A 19,222-nucleotide genomic window follows, 5' to 3' on the forward strand; every position below is an offset into this window, starting at 1 on the left:
AAGTATACTAAAATAAAAAAAAAGTTGGACTTATAATCGAAATTTGACCCTCCAAAACAACCTCTTCTTATACAATGGTTTGGAATATTAGGACAAGTTGTTAGCTTTATTATTAATTTTCCAATCATATTTTAGAATAGTAATTTCAATAACTAATCGTGAAGTTATATTTATTAAAAACTATATTGTGAATTAAGTAATTTCTATTAGGCTAGACTTTATTTGATCTTGACACTTTTTAAAGTTATTCACAACCAGTTCTATCTCATCGTCGATTCTTGTTTAAAACTTCTAATCTAATTAGTAATTAGATGGTTCAGATCAAGGCCATTGATCTGTCTGATTGAGTTAGGTTGGGCACTAGCCATGATAACAATTGTGTGGACTTTGTTGGGCTTGGGCTTGGGCTTAGTGAGTTTTTTATCGGATTGGGACTATAAAATTTTCCTTGATTGTTGCTTGGATTTGGATCTTGAATTACCAGCCTGGGCTTGCCAATCTGTACTAGCCCAATTCACAATGCTAAATCTTAAGAGCTACAAGAAGAATTTGGATCTTTCTATCTTTTTTTTTTTTTTTTAAAGAAAAAAAAATGGAAAATACACACTAAGAACAGCCCCAATCCTGACCATTAATATGAAATTATCTTTTCCCTGGCCTAGTGATCAGGAAGGAGAAAATCCCACAACCCTCAAACCCCATAAAAGGCCATTGGATTCTCTCCCTAACTTCCCCCCCTCCTCACTTTTACATAGTGTACATGGTTTCATGAACATTTTGTATTTCTTACAACCTTCTTATGCTTCTCCCAGGGTCATCAATGTTGTTGCACTACCAAAAACCCCTTGACCGTCCAATATTCCCCCCGTCATGATCAGTCCCGATCAGACGAAAGAGTCCCGTCTCTTCTTCTTCGGGTTCACTTCTGGATTTCCTTTTCTCATCATCGCACAGAATTCATCGTAGTTGATCCTTCCATCCTGCATGTGATCGCTCAACGTGGATAAACATTAGTTCATTTCCAACTAGAGAAATATCTTGCGGTGATCTGGACCGTTGTTTTTGGTGGGTCACCTCATAGGTGGGGGCCATGACCAGAAAATTGCACCTACTGGACAATCAATTGCTCAACTTTGAATTGATAGTCCATTTGTAGCCACTGACCCAATGGCTACCATAGCTTGAACCTGATGGTTTTTGGGGTGTGGCCCATCCACATGATAATTTCATGGTATACAAATGGTCCTGATTGATGCATAGAAGTGCCATCTGTATGGTGAAGATGTTTTGAAATCATCAACTCTCAGGAGTGATGATGACTGAGACTTTTAGTAATGCAACAGTACACAGTTCTACTGCTGAATTACTAGAAGTAGACAATATAGGTGTATCGATCGATCAAGGCCGGTGCAGATATTAACTCCATTCAGTAATAATTTAGAAAACAATCTCGACATTTACTTACATTATCTGCATCGACTTCAGAGATAATCTCCTTTATGTCCCGCCCATCATGCATGCCATACTCCTTAAGAGCTTGTTCTAGCTCTTCAGTTGTGATGTATCTAACAGGGAGAAAAAGAAACAGAAAAATGGATTAATTGATCGTGGGGTCGATAATGTGGAATTTGCAAACAAGATCCTGGCTGTTCATCTGGTGGGCAATTCTATTGATTCCCCATTGCCTGAAAATCAAGCTGGTCCAGTTCACATGGGTACATTGTATGGACTGTTGGCCATTTTTATTCCATACATTGGCCGCCCATCTATTGACTGGACTGTCCTGATTTTTGCACCATTAGAAGATATGGTGGGGCCCATCATATGCACAACCATTAACTTAAGGTTTCAGCAGTCGTCGCATTTATCTTTACTCATACGTACCCACTGTTATCTTTATCGAAGTATTGGAATGCAGTGTAGAGATGCTCCTCTCTGTCCATTCTGTTCATGTGCATTGTCGCTGTGATGAATTCGTCGTAGTCAATTATTCCGTTCCCATCTGCATCGGCCTTTTCAAAACTAAAGTATTAGGAAATCTTGAAGTATGAAAAGAAAAGGAGAAAAAAAAAGTTCCATGGTGAATGATGCGTTTGGATGCTTAATCAAACCAAATTGCAATTCATTCTGATCAAGATCAAAGTCGAGTTATGGAGACCAAGCCCCTAATTGCAATTGTGTGAAGTTGGAGTTGATACAACTGTACTTGCAATTTGAGGGGCTAGTTTCTCATCACAGATGGGCCGTGGCTAGTTGTACTTTGGTCATTTAGTGTTTATCGAATTGAATTATTGGCCACTGAACATCCAAACGGGGCCTATAATCCAACACAAGAGAACGTGGTTGCCAGACCGTGGCACGTTTTTGAGTAAATGTGCCATTTCTAAATTTTGGGGAATGTTTATTGTTCGTTTGGATGGTTTATTGAACTGAACTGCAATGGGTTCAGCTCATGATAGTGGAAACAATCAAAGTGGGTTAAAACCAACCAACCCATAATTGAGATTGATAAGAAAAAACAGCAACTCAGGCCAGTTTGTCATTACAAATGGGTTGTGGCTAGCTCCACTTTGGCCATCTACTCTTTAGTATTTATTGCAATTCGATGCAACCAGACGTCCAAACACAACCTACAATCCGACGCATCAGGATGTGTTCAACGTATTTTCTACCACATTTGAGTAATCAAATGATATCTACGATTTCTTTTTAACTAATAACTTACAGCTTCCATCAGCTGTTTAACTTCAACTTCCGATAGCTTCGTTCCTTGCTTGGAGAGTCCTTGTTTTAGTTCTTCAAGTGTGATAGTCCCACTGTTATCAGTATCCATGCTTTTGAACATTGCCTTCAAGCCCATGATTTCTTCCTCTGATAAACACCCTGCTATCACCTTCCCATTTCATAGAAACAAAAGAAAGAGCAGTCAGTAGAAGGAATCATACTATCTGATTAGTAAGAGGAGAAATTTTAACTTGAAATTCAGTGTAGCAGATTAAGAACTGGGATTTGTCACTTGGGTATGTTAGATAATGATTGTAGAAACTGTAATTAGCAATCTAAAGATCTGATTATTAAAATTAAAATGTGATTTGGGAATTTAAGTTAGTTAGAAAACTATTTATGCTGACTGATTGATTAGCTAAAGTTTGAGATAGGCAAAGAACACATTAAAGTTGGTTAAGGTCAAATCAAATATGACGATGCACTATTGAATTGAATTGCGAATACAATGAATACAACTTCAGTAGAGAGGAAAGCACCAAATTTTCATTGAGGTGTTATACAATGCTCAACCTGAGAGCTTCTACTGTATGCTGGGGTTTTCATTTTGTATGAGTGGCGCCCATGGTTCAAATGACAAACCGTCGATAACATTTTCCTCACTCTGGGTGACCACAGATGGGAAAATCCTAACTCTTCAATTGTAAGCCACAGTATAGATGGTTAAGAAAGAATATAGCAGTCATACACATTCAAAAGGGCCAATATTTTGATGTCTAGGATCATCCAATCTGGGGATTTTTGGTCGATGGGATATCTAATGGTGAGTCCCAGTCCCATCATATCAACGGTTTAGATCAATGAACCATGGGCCCAACCTGTACAATTGAAAACTCAACCATTCTATAGAAACTCTTGGCCGGGCATCAGACATACCTCATTGTAATTATCTTTCTTCGTATTCATAATGAGGAAGTAGCCCACTAAATAAAAAATTTCCCTTTCAAATCCAACTGAAAAGCGACACAGTTGCAATTCGACCACGGTTCCATTACTGAAGTAGCTATCGCAATTTAATTCAATCATGCATCCAAATGCAACACATGCTATCTACTTGTGAAATTCATTTACAGTCTTCTAATTTCAACTGGAAATATAGATATTTCAGATGAAATAGTCATTAACCAATGAAGAAATAACCCATAAATTTCAAAGATTGGAATTTATACCCTGAGAGCGACTTTCTTGAACTTGTTCATTTGTGTGAACTGTTTCAGCCTGTTCAGCACAGCATTGTCAAGAGGTGTATCTGGTGCCTCTCCATCTTCTTTAATCCATGGATGATCTGAAAACCCACATAGATAGATCAGTACATACATACCGTTTAACGCTATTTCGGGAAACATCTATCATATTTATTATATTACTGATAGTAGTATAATACTGAAAAATTGTGAGATTAAGAATCTCCATGGCCCACTAAACTATACATCTGGGGCCCACCTTTCGCAAACATTCATATGGTGGCCTGCATGGTGGATGAGGGATACTTCAAAGATCTCACCCATTTGGATGATCCAAGCTGTCTAATTGGCCCCCTTGTTAAATGTGGACCACTAGTTGTAGTTGCCCTTAGGGTGGGCCCCACCTGTAACATTTCTGGGTATCTTTTTCTTTTGATCAAGCATTATTCATATAATCCTTTTATTTTTTTCACTGCCATGTTTTTTACTGGTTGATGCAGGTCCATAGTAAGGGAGTAAACCATACTCACTGAGAACTTGGAATGCTGTGAGCCTCTGCTTTGGGTCTGTATTTAGCATCTTTTTGACCAGATCCTTTGCCCCTGGTGAGATGGACGGCCACGGATCACTCGTGAAATCGATGTGCCCACGCAAGATGGCATTGAAAATTCCATGCTCCGACTCTGTCACCATATGTTTTGATCAGATCATATATTCTTATTCGCTTATTTGTTATTAACCTCTCCTTATGGTAAGAACAACAGTTATGGAAATGCTAAGGAGATTTGCCAGATGACTATCGAGGGCCCCACATGAACACGCCGTGGCTCGAAAGTCAGGGTGGTCAGAGCTCATCAGGTGGGCCACTAACATGTGAGAAAAATGGACGGTTGGGAACAAATGAACAGAAGTCCTTATTCAAAGTACGAATTTAGCTCACACCTGGTAAGTGGACTGATGTGATTTTTGGGCCAGGCAATGTTCATGATAAGGCCCACCTGATGAAGGCTTAAAAAAAGGGAAGGAAATGAATTACCAGCCCAAAAAGGAGGAACTCCACAGAGAAGAATATACAACATCACTCCAATACTCCAGATATCGACTTCAGGACCGTATCTTCGCTTCAACACTTCGGGTGCAATGTAATATGCGCTGCCGACGATGTCTCTGAAAACTTCACCTGTTCAGGGATTAAATGATGCTTGTCGATGGGAAAGCTTCAATAATAAATCTTAAGCTATTTCAAGTCTAAATGTAGAATTCGAGAAGTGGTCACACATGCCAACATCCAGATCATGCATTTGGTGGGTCCCACATTGTTTTAGATGATCTGTAGCAAGAACGGGGCTGTTCAACTCATCCGGTAAGAGAGGTGGGCCACACAAGCGATTTGCATTTGGATCATCAACGATCACCGTTAAATCGTCCAGTTGTTTTCTTGCGTGCGTGGCCCACTAGAGAAGTTGGTAGGAAGTCTTTCAGCATAGGCTAAGCTCTACCTGATATATGGTCTGGATGTTCACATCTAGATGTGTATGTGGGCTTATAAGAATTTCAAGTATGGGCCACCCATGGAAATTGAGTGAAAGCACAACATCTATAACGTCAATCTAGATTTGAAGAATTCAACCGATAGAGTTGTAATTTCATGTGGTAATCAAGTGTGGTTACAGTAGTATAACATATGAAAAAAATAGAAAAGTGACAGATTATGTCGTCAAAAGTACAGGAATACGAATAAAAAAGACAAAGCTCAGCTATTTTTAGATTTCTTGCAGAAATTGAGAATTTCAAAATTTCCATTTAATCATTGAAAACTTACATTTCGATCAGTGTAGAATTATTATTATTATTATTTTTTCAAAATTCAAGTGTATCTTGCAATCAGCCCATCAACAATTGAAAATTTCAAAAATCGCCTACTCCAAAGTGCTCTGATTTTGTGTACCAGAAACTAAAAATGAAAATCTTCGAAGTTCAAACCATAACACTTAATAGGTATTGTTTGGAAGAAATGCCAAATTGGGATTGGTTCTATGACTTGAGTGGAAGCCATCCTGCTTTGTGTTTGGGGCAACATGGAAAATGGAATAGAATTGCGTTTTATCCCTCTCTAATATATCAATCAGTTTTTTTTTTTTTTTTTTTTTTTTTGAGCAAATAACATCCTCTCATCAATGCGGGAACTTCCAAATGCCACTCAAATTAAGAGCAGAGCCCACAAAATTGAAGTGATTCAATACAACTTTCACACAGCCCATCTCCCACTATATTGAGGACAGAGATGAAGGTGGATTGGGAGTATTGGGACCATTCATCTAGTGGGCCCCCACAGTTCGAACACAACAATAAGACGATCCTAGCCATCCGATCGAGTAGCCTTAAAAAGGGTAGTAAGAAGCAGAACAAGCTAATGGTTGACAGTCAGCAAAGAAAAGTGCTTGCTATGATCGTCTGATCGGTTTGTGAAGTGCGGGCTGTCATCCTGCCATTTTCCCCAACAAAGCGAGAGAAAGAGAGGAAAAAAAAAATCAAAATAAGATGCAAGATCAGCCTCAAACCTTGCTTGAAGAACACAGAAAGCCCGAAATCAGTGGCCTTGAGCGGCGCATTCTCATCCTTGCTCAATAGAAGGAAGTTCTCAGGCTTGAGGTCCCTATGAATGACACCCATTGAATGGCACGTATGGACAATCTGTACAATCGTCCTCAACAGTGATGCGGCCGCACGCTCCGTGTAATGCCCCTTTGAAATAATCCTATCGAAGAGCTCCCCCCCGGCGCACAGCTCCATAACCAAATGGACAGAATGCTTATCCTCGTATGCGCCCTTCAATTCCACGATATTCTGCTGGCCCGTCAGATGGTGCATGATCTGAACTTCCCTTCGGACATCCTCAATATCCTCCTTGTTCGCAAGCTTCCGCTTCGCGATTGTCTTGCATGCGAACTGCTCCCCACTGCTCTTGAGGGTGCACAGGTGGGTCACACCGAATTGGCCCCGCCCGAGCTCCTTCCCCATCGTGTAAACGGACTTCACATCCTCCATAGGCCGACCCAAGACAGGCCCGATTGCTGCAGGCTTCGTCGGGTGGCGGGACCCATTAGTTGTAGTGGGTGGGGACTTTGTTGATGGGGCACTGGTGGGGTCTGCAGGGTTCTGGTCATCCGCGTCACCGTCGGGATTCGACTCAGCATTTTCAGTTTTTTCTGCTTTGCCATGGGAGAAACAATTACCCATGGGAGATTGAGGAGGGGAAGGTTGGATCTGGAGGCAGATATGGGGTTTTGAGGGTTGAAGAAAGGGGTTTTCTGAGAAGGAAATGCATGTATAGAGGGATAGAGAAGAGAGAGAAAAAAGGGGGGAAAATGGAAGAAAGGGTGGGAAAAGTACAGGTAGGATTACTGAAGGAACTGCAAGGAGGGATTGATGGTGAGGGATTGTAGGGAGGGTTGAGTTTGAAAATGGTTGAAAAGGTCGTTACCGGTTGGGAGAGAATGGCGGGAAAGGCAACCGTTTTTTGTCTTTTAAGGAGTTTTATGATACTCCGACAGTAAACATGCAAACGGAATTTTATATGTGAAACATTCATACCTTAAATAAACCGTTGAAATAGTTGAAGATCATTTTTATGGGTTAGAGACCCAATTTTGGTTTTAATTAAATGGTCGTGATCTCAGATTAGTGTTCAACTTTCTATTCACCGTCCAATATATGTTCAATAACCAGTCATCATTATACGTTTAATGAATTTTTTTGTTATGGCCCACCTAGTGTTCTTACATGATCTCGAAAGTGTAGCTGGGTTAGGAATATGCCACGTGTACAGTTGTGCTTTAGTTGGGAAGAGCGAATTAGGTGTGCCCCTGCCGCCTCACCCAACACCGGGCGACCCTGACCATGAAGCAGGTCTTGATGTATGTATTGTATAACCATGCTGGAACAAAAAATTAAGAAGATCTAAATTTTAGGTGGACCACACTACTGGAAACAGTTGTGATTGACCATTACAAACTTCTTATATCGGCCACAAATGTTTTGGATGATGTTGATATTTGTTTTGTTTTGGTTTGGTTTTTTATTTTGCTACTTTCATTCAAGTTTGTGTGACTAGAAGTGAGCATGGGATGACTCGATTCAGCTAACTCGACTCGTCCATCCGAACCGAGTAGGCTTCGCTCAATCCGAACTCAAACCAAGTTGAGTTTGAGTTACCTAGTAACTCGATTCAGCTTGACCCGAAACTCGATCTGGTTAGACTCGACTCGATTCGAAAGCCGACTTGACTCGGGTGTGTGTGTGTGTGTGTGTGTATAGAGTTTTATATAAAAATTTATATCAATTTAAAATAATCGTTATACATATCAATAATATGGTATAATATATATAATTTGGATTATAACATATTTTAAGATATAAAGACGAAATATCATGAAAAATATTTATATAATTATATGATGTTATACAATATGTTATATAACTTCAAGATTATTTGCTATAATATAATACAAAACTATGACAATATGTAATATATATTATATAACCACATTTTATATCATATATGATTATATTATGTCATCTATAATTATATATTATAATTTTTTATTTATATTATAGCATAACAAATATAAAAATATTGTTATTAATGATAATAATCATAATATATATATATATATATATATATATATATATATATATATATATATATATATATATATATATATATATATATATATATATATTTATATATTTGTCGATTAATTTTCGATGATAACTATTTGTTGGTGATTATAATAAGATGTTACCAAATACTGATTTTAAGATTGATATATACTTATCATATATTCATCATTACAATAGCATTATATTGACTGAACTATACATTAAATTGTTATATATTTGATTAAAATAGTTACTAATTATTAGTAACTATTATCATAATTATAGGTGTAGAGAAATTATACGATATATTAATTTATAGGTAACATAAAATTTATAAGATATAAATATTTTATAAACTAACTCATTATGATGAATCTTCAATACATTATGGGTTGTTTTTCCCATATTTCATTACCTAAAATTTGCATCAACCTACCCACCTTTGCTAACCACTCAAATGCAATATGACAAACGTCTGCCGGACACCTACATTCTCCTTGATGTTTCTTACTGAAGGTCTTTTCTACCCATTATATTACATGTCTAAAGATATAATACCATCACATAAAATTATATATACATAATATTGTAATAGATATTAAAAATTATAATCAAAATATAATTTTATCATTATAATAATATCATATACATAATTAGAGCTGGGCAATCCTGACCCAATCCGGTGGATCCGACCCGATCTGAACCGATCCAATCGCCTGGATTAGTGCGGATCGAGTTTGGGGTCGAGTTTGGATCCATACCTACCCGGACCGACCCAATCCGTAATCTGATTCGATTCAATCCGATTCGATCCGATTCGGAGATGTATGTGTTTCATCCATTCCATTCATCCATTTTATAGATCATTCCAGGGCTTTATACAAAAAAATGATATGGATATAAATCTCTAGTGGACTACACCACAGGAAAACAATAATAATTGGATATCCACCATTATAATCCTCCTAAGGCCCATTGTACTGTTTATTTGACCTGTAATCTGTTGATTAGGTCATAAAGACCCAGATGAAGGGAAACAATAAATATCAGCTTGATCAAAAACTTTTATGGCCTCCAAAACATTTTTAATGGTCAACATTCATTCAACACTGTTTCCTATAATGTGGTCCACTTGAGATTTTGATATATCTCATTTTTTTCTCATAAATAAAATGATCTATAAAAATAGATGGAGGGCATGGATGAAACACATACATCATGGTGGGGCCCATAGAGCACCGACCACCAGCCAGTGGCCGGTGGGAAGGAGAGTAGACAGTCCGTTTCTAGTATAGGTATTGGCGTCTGACGCTCCTCGAGCTCTGGGTTGTACAAACGATTCAAAGGAGATCAAAGTTTTATGGGCCCCACAATAATGTATTTATTATATCTACACCGTTCATATATTTATAAAGAAAATTATAGAGAATTATCTAAAAAATAAACAATATCCAAAGATCATCTGAACCACACTACAAATAACAGTAGAGAATGATTTTCACTGTTAAACAAATCGTGTGGTCCACTTGATAGTTAGTTCTATCTTATTTTTCGTCTCAAGCCTTAAGAAGAGCTCGCCAAATGGATGGATGGTTTGGATATAACACATACCTCATGATCAGACTCACAGAACTCGCAAACGTTGATAAAAAAGTCATTATGTGGACGCTGTGCTCGCGTGAAAAGCAAGCCACTGCCATTTCGTGTAGTGCACCGTGCACGTCAAAAGGCAAAGTCCAGTAAAAACATGTATACAGTAGATTGAAAGTCTTTTAAAGCCATGTGGGGGCCACCTTAATGTATGTATTTTATCTAAGCCGTTAATCCATTTTGATATATTATTTTAGACCATGGGCACGAAAAGTCGGTATATTAAAGGCTGAAGTGGACCACAGCACATGAAACAGTTGAATTAAAGTTCATACGATCCGAATCGTACCCAACCCAATCCGACTCGGTTTCCCTAACCGAGTCGGACTCAGTTCGGGTCAGGCCAACCATGCATCGGATCGGTCCGAGTTTGGTGACTTGGATTGGGTCTCGGATCAGATCAAGTTCGGGTCAAGCCATTGGGATTTTAGATCGGATCGGGTTGGACGTAATCCGATCTGATCCGGACCGATGCCCAGCTCTATACATAATATAATAATTATTATCATATATTTATATAATAACATAATGTTATGTTATTATATAAATTATAATTGTTATACAAAACATACTTATATTTGTAATAACATACGGATATAATATTTACATATAATATCAACCTTGGATTCAAACTAGAGACAATATAATTAATCAATTTTTGATTTATATATTTTATCCATAAATTATATAAATTTTATATAATAACATTTTATGTAACTAATATGATTATTAAATTATAATATCATATAAATTAATTAATGTAATAATTTTGATTTTATAATACATTATATATTATTACCATTAATATTTTATAAATTATGATATACCTATCATTAAGTTATTAAGATAAATAATTCAAAGGATATATCTAATTATTATATGTTATTAATATATTACATACATAAAATAATACCTTAATATTATTAAATATTTATAAATCTATACCATATAATGATTATATATAAGTACATATAAATCAATTGTTATATCATTAAATACAATAGATATAACAATTATATATTATGTCATTAACTTATATGATAATGTGATATATAATTTTAACCTCATATAATAAATTTATATATTATATAACCATAATAAATATTTTTTTATAATATATTATAAATATTATTTATCTATATATTAGTGTAACACTTATTTTAATATATCACAATGACATATATTATATATCATATTAATGATATTAATATATTTAGCTACAACTTATAAATTATATAACCTTTGCAAGTAATATTATATCATATATATATATAACTATAATGTTTATGATATATATATATATATATATATATATATATATATATATATATATATATATATATATATATATATATATATAATAGGAAAAGGTACTATGCGCTCGACCTCACAAGTCCGTCCCATGAGGTCGAGTTGTGTGGGCCCCACCGTGATGCGTTTCGAACATCTACCTCATTAGTCAGATGCACCATTCCATCGTGGGCCTAGATCTCAAAAATCAAGTCAATCCGTGACTTTTGTGGGCCACACCACATACAGAAGTGGGGAGGGGCCTTGCACCATTAAAACATTCATAATAATTTTTTGGGCCCACCGAGATGTGGTTTGCAAATCCAGCCCATCCATTATGTGTGTCCCACTTGGATGAGGGTTCAGACCAAGTTTCAGACGCATGCAAATTTCAGGTGGGCCCCACAAAGTGCTTTTATATGTTTTAACGGTGTCTTCACATGATTTTAGATGGTATGGCCCACCTGAGTTCCGTATATGGTTGATTTTTGGGATATCCCATAATTTAAAGGGGACCCATCAAATGCACGGTGTTGATGGTCGACACGCATCATGGTGGGGCCCACACAGCTCGACCTCACGGGAGCTTATCGTGAGGTTGAGCACATAGTACCTTTTCCCTATATATATATATATATATATATATATATATATATATATATATATATATATACACACACACATCACAGTGGGCCCACACACTCATCACAGTGGGCCCAAGCACTCATCCCAGACTGTAATGCCCTGAATTTCAAGGGTTGAGCAAAGCTCGACTCCTGAGATTCCGGACATCACTTATGATCTGCGGAAGCTGATTTTTTCATTACTTCTACCTTTAGGCATTTGAGCATGCATAAAATTATACTAACCAGTGTATTATATGCCAGATTTAAAATGACTGAAGCAAATGTGTAAATCGAAACATATTTAGTGTAATTTCTTCTAGAGTATGGGTTCATAGCTAGGTTTAACATACAGTTCCAAAAAAATGACAAAAATTTAGAAATGCGACAGCATCTAACCCCGTGCTCCCAGCTCTCCTCGTCTAGAAGTGTGTGGTCTACATCGGCCCGTCCGAGAACTGAAAGTAGGTGAACTCCTCCTCATCTAGGAATGTATGCTCCAGCGCATGGGCCTCGACGGTTCCTACATCTACATTAGTGTCTGGTTGATGTTTTAAAATGCCGTCCCAGAGTGGGAGTAAGTGATCAACTGAGTGGTTCTATAAAGCATGAGTTATAAATTTTATCAAGTTTATCAGCACATGAATGATAAAGTAATGTAAAATAAATACTTCTTAATTATTCTTATTAATGCAAATAATGGAGTTTATGAAATAATGCATGCCCTCACCATCCAACACTCCCTCAACACGCGACTCCGACCACCTGGTTTGTAAATGACAACACCTCCTCAATCCGCGACTTTAACACCTGTTTCACCACATTCTATACTAGTGTGATGTGGTGAATGGTTATGCTAGCTAAGTGATTAATTATGCCTATTCATCCAATAATTTGAGGAAGCTAGGACACCTCCCTTTTAATCATCGATCTCATCTGAATCACTAGGCGCGGGATGGCTTCGTCACTCCTAAATAAATACATACGAAAGACAAGTTGTAAAAGTGATGTTTGTGGTCACTACGAGGAGGCTCGTCACCCCAGCATAGGTCGACAGTACGGACACGATGTCTCATACCACCATGCCCGGCTCACGAGTTTTGAGGATCACAGTACCATAGTTAATAATGGACCTACACAATGGTAAGGGGGTGCCCCAGATTCAAGTAGTTGTGGTCATACATGGTGAATATACAAGAGGTCGACCGGTTCTTTAGGCAATTTCAGTTGGTGTAGGTGTACACTAATGTAACCGGCATAGAGCACATAAGCGCCACGCGTGGCCTAGCCACTGTTGGTAGTCAATGTCCGACCCGCATCATTCGAACTTACCCAGGGTGGCCAACCTAATTCGGTTACCAAAATGCAAAAATTTACCGGCTACTTGGACTACTCTTGTAATCCTATTTCTCATACTAATTGACTTAAGTCGTATTTAGAACTAATAATATTTACATTTTATAATTAAATTTAGTCATTACTCATTCAGGCGTTTCATCGAACACATAAGTATTTCTATACTACAAACTTGCAATTCATTTAATAGAGATTTAAGTATACTTAAAGTAACAAGTAAACTCCACTTTAGCAATCATAAATCATAACTTAACAATATCATTAATAAATTACAACCTAAATGTTTATGGTCCGCACCTATTGACAACACGTCTGACTAGGACTCGCTCCTAGGATTATGTTTCCAATGAAGAATTGTCGGCCACCTATACAAGTACACGGGTTCATTAGGTTTGGAAAAAACTCATTTGGAGACCTACATCGACAAAGAGGTTCGTAGTTTTACTTTAGGTCGTCGCCGGAGAAGTTCCAATAGCAAGGACGGTTGTGGTTTGGATATCGAGTCAAGCGGGAGAGGGGTCATCCTTCGTAGCAAGCCCTCCTTCGATCTCTCTCTTCCTTATCTCTCTCCTTTATCTTCTTTCTCCCACTTTAGGGCTCCTAAATTCAGATAGGGAGGAAATGTGAAAATTTAAGAGCTATTTTTAGTCATAGAGGGTGTGTAAATGGCCCTAGGGCCACTCTATTTGATATATACACCTTATGGGCGGTCTTTTTTAACTATCTCATTTATACCATAAGGTATGTTCTCCACCTTAGGGCCCAAGTTAGGACACCTTAGGGCCACTCTATTTGATATATACACCTTAGGGCCCATAAGCTCATTTATACCATAAGGTACATTCTCCACCAATGGATCCAAGTTAGGACACAATCTCGGTACGATCGGATATGTAGATCGGCCGTGGGAAACCCGTGTCAGATCAACAGTCAGAAGTGTTCAATCGGAGTCGCGATTATATGAATGTGTGCGGGGAATTATCCTTACCCTACTTGTAAAATTTAGCCGTAAACCGACGGTCCAAAAACTCTCAACTTTATGCAAGAGTGGACAACCCCTTTTCGCTTAAGTGTTCGATTCTGCCTTGGGGCATTTGAACTTCTCATGCACCCGCCCTTCGACTTAAGTTGAGCGGTTCTGGATATAATCCAGGTCTGACTCCTATGATGGACGTCGAGCCTAGTAAGACGGATATTGTTCTATAGTTTCAAGGCTAGCGGACCCCTAACGCGCGGTTTAGGTCCCTTACGGAGTTTCAGGGTACTCCTAAGAGAGGTGGACTCTCGGAATTTCCGTCGGGTCTAGGATGTCGTTGGGGCTAGTAGCACTTGCGATCATAACTTCTCATCATTTCAGAAATGGTCGCCCGACCTTAATTTCCCTAATGCTAAGTACCCACATACATCTTGTCGTTATTAGCGAGTTGGGCATGGCCCTTCGGCGGCTCAGCCCATGGTCGAACTCGGTCTCTGTATGGATTTTCCCTAGATGCTACATCAACTTGGTGCTAACTCGACCTGACTTGGTACTTCTGACTTAATCAGACTTGGTCCGGATAAGTCCAGGCCAGACTGGACACGGATTGAGTTGGGCATTCTAGACTCGGTATTGAGTCGTGTCGAGTTCAGGTTAGGCCTATTTCAAAACCGGATTGAGGCGAGTCAGCCCTAACTCGGTCCAACTCAACTCGATGCCTAGCTCTATGTGTGACTATTAACTGATTGGACGGAAAATAAACGTTATGGTGAGCATTATCCTGGGCCCAGGAAGTTTTTAACGGTGTATGTTCAATTACACTGTTTCCTGTGGTGTGGTTCACATGAGATTTGGATCTGATTAATATTTTTTCTTCTACTGATGTAAAATGAGTTGGGAAAACGGATGGATGAAGTGGATGTACAATACATATATCAAGGTGGGCCTACAGTCAGACGCGGATGTGGCTTTTGGATGGAGTGACATAAGAGAAAGACTTTGATACTCTGACACACTAATAAAACTATCCCAACGTAGGGACCCAGTTCTACACACATGACACACGTTTACTGCAATTCGAGTTATTAAGGCTGGGTCAAGAAAATAGGAATTTGAAAACGGATTGACCATGACAGGCCCAGCCCACCCAACTCAAAATCCAGGCCGAAGTGTCGATGGCCCCAGTCACACCGATGGTTAAAATCGCTTGAAAATGTGATTTTTGGAGTACGGCCCATTAGATGAACTGTCTGATGCTCTTAGTCTGCAACACTTGTTTTAAGAGGTGCGGGTTAGATACCGACAAGGTCAATAGCCAAATCACTACTGAAGTGACGTCACCAAGCTCTGTGGACCCCACCATGATGCATGTGTTTTATCCATACTGTCCAACAATTTGTAGAGATCTTTTTATGGCATTAGAAAAATAATGAGATAGATCTAAAGTTCAAGTGGACCCCACCATAGGAAACAGTGGGGACAGTGACACCCATCGTTCAAAACTTCTTAGGGGCCGCAGAAGTTTCCGATCAAGCTTATATTTTTGTTATCACTTCATCTATCTCTATGTTAACTTATGAATAGGTTGGATCTAAAAAATAAATCATGGTGGCCGGGCCTTGTAAATGTTTCAACGGTGCGTGTGACTGATCCCATGGTTTTTTGTAGTGGGTCCACTTGAACTTTAGATCTATCTCATTCTTTTTCTCATGCCATAAAACGATCTCTAAAAATTTTTGGACGGTATGGATACAACACATGCATCATGGTGGGGTCCACAAAGCTTGGTGACGTTACTTCAGTAGCGATTTGGCCAGTGACCATGGCAGTATCTAATCTGTGCCCTGTTTTAAGGGCTAGATATCTAAGGAATAAAAGTTAAAAATATTAGATCCTACCAAATATTGATAAAAATGGATATTTTTTTTTATAAGATTGGTGGGTCGGTTTAGATCGGTACATCTGGACCTTTTATCACCTTTAGCCCAATTGTATGGTTCGAATGATTATCAAATAATGGGATTCCCTTGCAACAAAGGGGGTGTAGCTCATATGGTAGAGCGCTCGCTTCGCATGCGAGAGGTACGGGGTTCGATTCCCCGCACCTCCACTTTCTACTTTTTTAGAATTTGGCCCACCCACCACTGTTTGCTAGAGTTCGGATTAAAAGATCAATGGTACTGGGGCTTGGGTTTATGAGTTTTGGCTTATGGCACGTGCGGGGATTGGGTATTAACCCCCGGGACTTAGCTAGAGATGGACGGTCCTGGGGCTCTGTGGGGCCACCGTGACGTATGTGGTTTATCTAAACTGTCCATTCATTTTCAAAATTCATGTTTGGTTCTTAGCCCCAAATTGATACGAGATCGAATGCTTAAGGAAAGAGTAGGGATTGAATTCCTACGGCTGAAAATCTCTTTGGGGCTACAGAAGTTTTGGATCAAGTTGATATTTATGTTTCCCTTCATCCATTGTTTATGTGACCTTATGAAGAGGCTGGATGGTAAATAAACATCGACATGGGCCCTAGGATGGTTTCAACGGTGGGGTGACTGTCACCATTGCACCCTGTAGTGTGGTCCAGCGTGCCTTCGATCTGCCTTCTTTTTTGGATTCATTTGCTAAAATGAAATTTCAAAATGGATGGACGGCTTGGATAAAATACATATGTCACAATGGGCCCCATAGAACCCCTGACAGGACCGTCCGTCTATAGCTAGTTCTGGTGGGGTAGTATCCAATCCCCGCAGCTTTGGCACGGGCTGAGCATGTGCCATGCTTCTACTTTTTGGGCCGGGCTTAGACAGACTTCGGCCTGGACGTTGACATCCCTAATTGCGAGCTTATGCCATGCTTCTACTTTTTGGGCCGAGCTTAGACAGACTTCGGCCCGGCTGTTGACATCCCTAATTGGGGTGTACATGAACTGAGCTAGCTCGGTTAGCTGGCTAGACTCGAGTCGACCTGATTTTTTTAGCTCGAAAATGAGTTCGAGCTGACCCCAACTCCACTTGACTCAACTTGGATCAAACCTAACTCGAATCGAACCAGATCAAACCAGTTCGGTGACTTAGTCACTTTGATATTCATGATGTTGCTTACCAAGTGTTTGATGAAATGACTCAACGAAGTGTGGCCGGTGGGAAGGAAGATATGTATATGAAACAAATACTTTTTTTTTTTTCTTGATTTTTATGTTGCTTACAAGGTGTTTGATAAAATACCTGTAAAACCATTGCTACTGTTTTACATACAATGAGATTTTGAAGGAGTAGCTCATGTGTTTGCGAAAATGTTGTACAGGCAAACTTAGTTCAATCGTGGCTCAAAGTCTGCCCGAACTAGCCCGAGCTACTGACCGAACCGAGCCAAGCTGGCCAATTAGGCTCGAAGACTGTGCAGAGCTGAGTTCAAGCTGGGGTCAGCTAGTGGCTGAGCCAAGTCAGATGAGGCCAGCTTGACTCGGTTCGACTTGGTGTACACCCCTAATTGCCGAGCAACACTTTTACTCACGGCTTAAAACACCCAAGTCAGTGGGGCCACTATGTATTAAATGCCAAATCTACCCTGTTCATCAGGTTCTAGACTTGATGTTAGGTCCTGAAATCAAGAATCAGCTACATCCATTAGATCATATGGGCCACACCACATGGAATAGTGGAAATGGGATGCTAACCGTAGGTTGTGTGTGGGCCATCATGTGTTGTATCTTTCATCAAACCCGTTATATCAGGTCAAACTGAGCAAGATATATACAGGAAAGATACAAAAATCAGCCTGATAAAAAACTCAAGTGGGCCACCCTGTGTGGAAAGGGCATCTTAAGTACGAAAGTGATTTCTCATGCGAGGACTTTTCTTATCCGTACCATAGAATCGATGCAAATGTACTTTTATTTATTTATTCATTTTTATTTTTTATTTTTTATATACAATCTAGATAGTCCAAAGTACATTCCTCACCGTAGATCTTTCATGATATAAAATCACACTCAGTGCATGTTCCAGGCCCATCATTTGATATCTATGGATGGTAAAAATGGAAGAAGATCATCACTCAGAATTCACTAAAAATTATCTACTACCTAAACGATAGGATGGTCCAATCAATATAATTTTGATCATATGCCCCATTTATGGCGGATCGCACCATATGAACAGTTTGGATTTATGCATATAAATGCAGTGTATGCGATAATTAAGTGCGAGCATACAATGAACGGTGTAGTTCAATTTTACTTGGAAATTAAAACGCGAAATGGAAGGCATGAAAATGGGACGCGGATTGGTAAGGTCAGGGCTCTGAGGGGTCACTGTGATGTATGGGTTTTATCCACACCATCCATCCATTATACCATATCATTTTAGAATGCAAGCCCAAATATGAGGCAGATCCAAGCTTCAAGTGGACCACACCATAGAAAGTAAGAGTGATAATAACACCCATCATTGAAACCTACCTAAGGTCCACTTTCATGGTTAATTGCCATCCAACCATCTTATAAGGTTACATAGATTGCAGATAAATGGAAAACACAACTACCAGCTTGATTCAAAACTTATACAACCTTTACGAAGTTTTTAATGGTAAATGTTAAATTCCCAAAGTGTGGTGCACTTGAGCCCGGGAACACCGACTCATTTTTTAACTTATACCTCAAAATGATATGGAAAAATATAGATGGACGTTGTGGATAA

At 38.8% G+C, this 19,222-nt stretch overlaps 1 protein-coding gene and 1 non-coding gene across 2 annotated transcripts; one reads left to right on the top strand and one right to left on the bottom strand.

The window, feature by feature from the left end:
* Positions 1–556: 556 nt before the first annotated feature.
* LOC131236223 (calcium-dependent protein kinase 2-like) lies at positions 557–7,436 on the bottom strand. The gene is made up of 8 exons (XM_058233357.1): positions 6,530–7,436; positions 5,005–5,148; positions 4,499–4,651; positions 3,954–4,069; positions 2,726–2,893; positions 1,885–2,012; positions 1,466–1,565; positions 557–980 (listed from the first exon to the last, which is right to left on the bottom strand). Exons 1-8 carry the CDS (start codon positions 7,206–7,208, stop codon positions 885–887), a joined length of 1,584 nt encoding a protein of 527 aa, XP_058089340.1. The 5' UTR covers positions 7,209–7,436; the 3' UTR covers positions 557–884.
* A 9,126-nt stretch (positions 7,437–16,562) lies between these two features.
* On the top strand, positions 16,563–16,635 carry TRNAA-CGC (transfer RNA alanine (anticodon CGC)). The gene has a single exon. It is a non-coding gene; the product is annotated as a tRNA-Ala (tRNA).
* The last annotated feature ends 2,587 nt before the right edge of the window (positions 16,636–19,222 follow it).

This window comes from Magnolia sinica, unplaced genomic scaffold (genome assembly GCF_029962835.1).
Source record: "Magnolia sinica isolate HGM2019 unplaced genomic scaffold, MsV1 ctg311, whole genome shotgun sequence".
NCBI classification, from domain to species: domain Eukaryota; kingdom Viridiplantae; phylum Streptophyta; class Magnoliopsida; order Magnoliales; family Magnoliaceae; genus Magnolia; species Magnolia sinica.

Bases quoted from the DNA above. Each gene is read 5' to 3' on its own strand.
- LOC131236223 (XM_058233357.1), bottom strand. From the start codon at position 7,208: ATGGGTAATTGTTTCTCCCATGGCAAAGCAGAAAAAACTGAAAATGCT. The intron at 4,652-5,004 runs GTAATTCATTTC...ATATGGTGACAG, and splicing joins AGTTCCTCCTTTTTGGGCTG to AGTCGGAGCATGGAATTTTC. The intron at 4,070-4,498 runs GTGAGTATGGTT...GTGGGTTTTCAG, and splicing joins CACAGCATTCCAAGTTCTCA to ATCATCCATGGATTAAAGAA.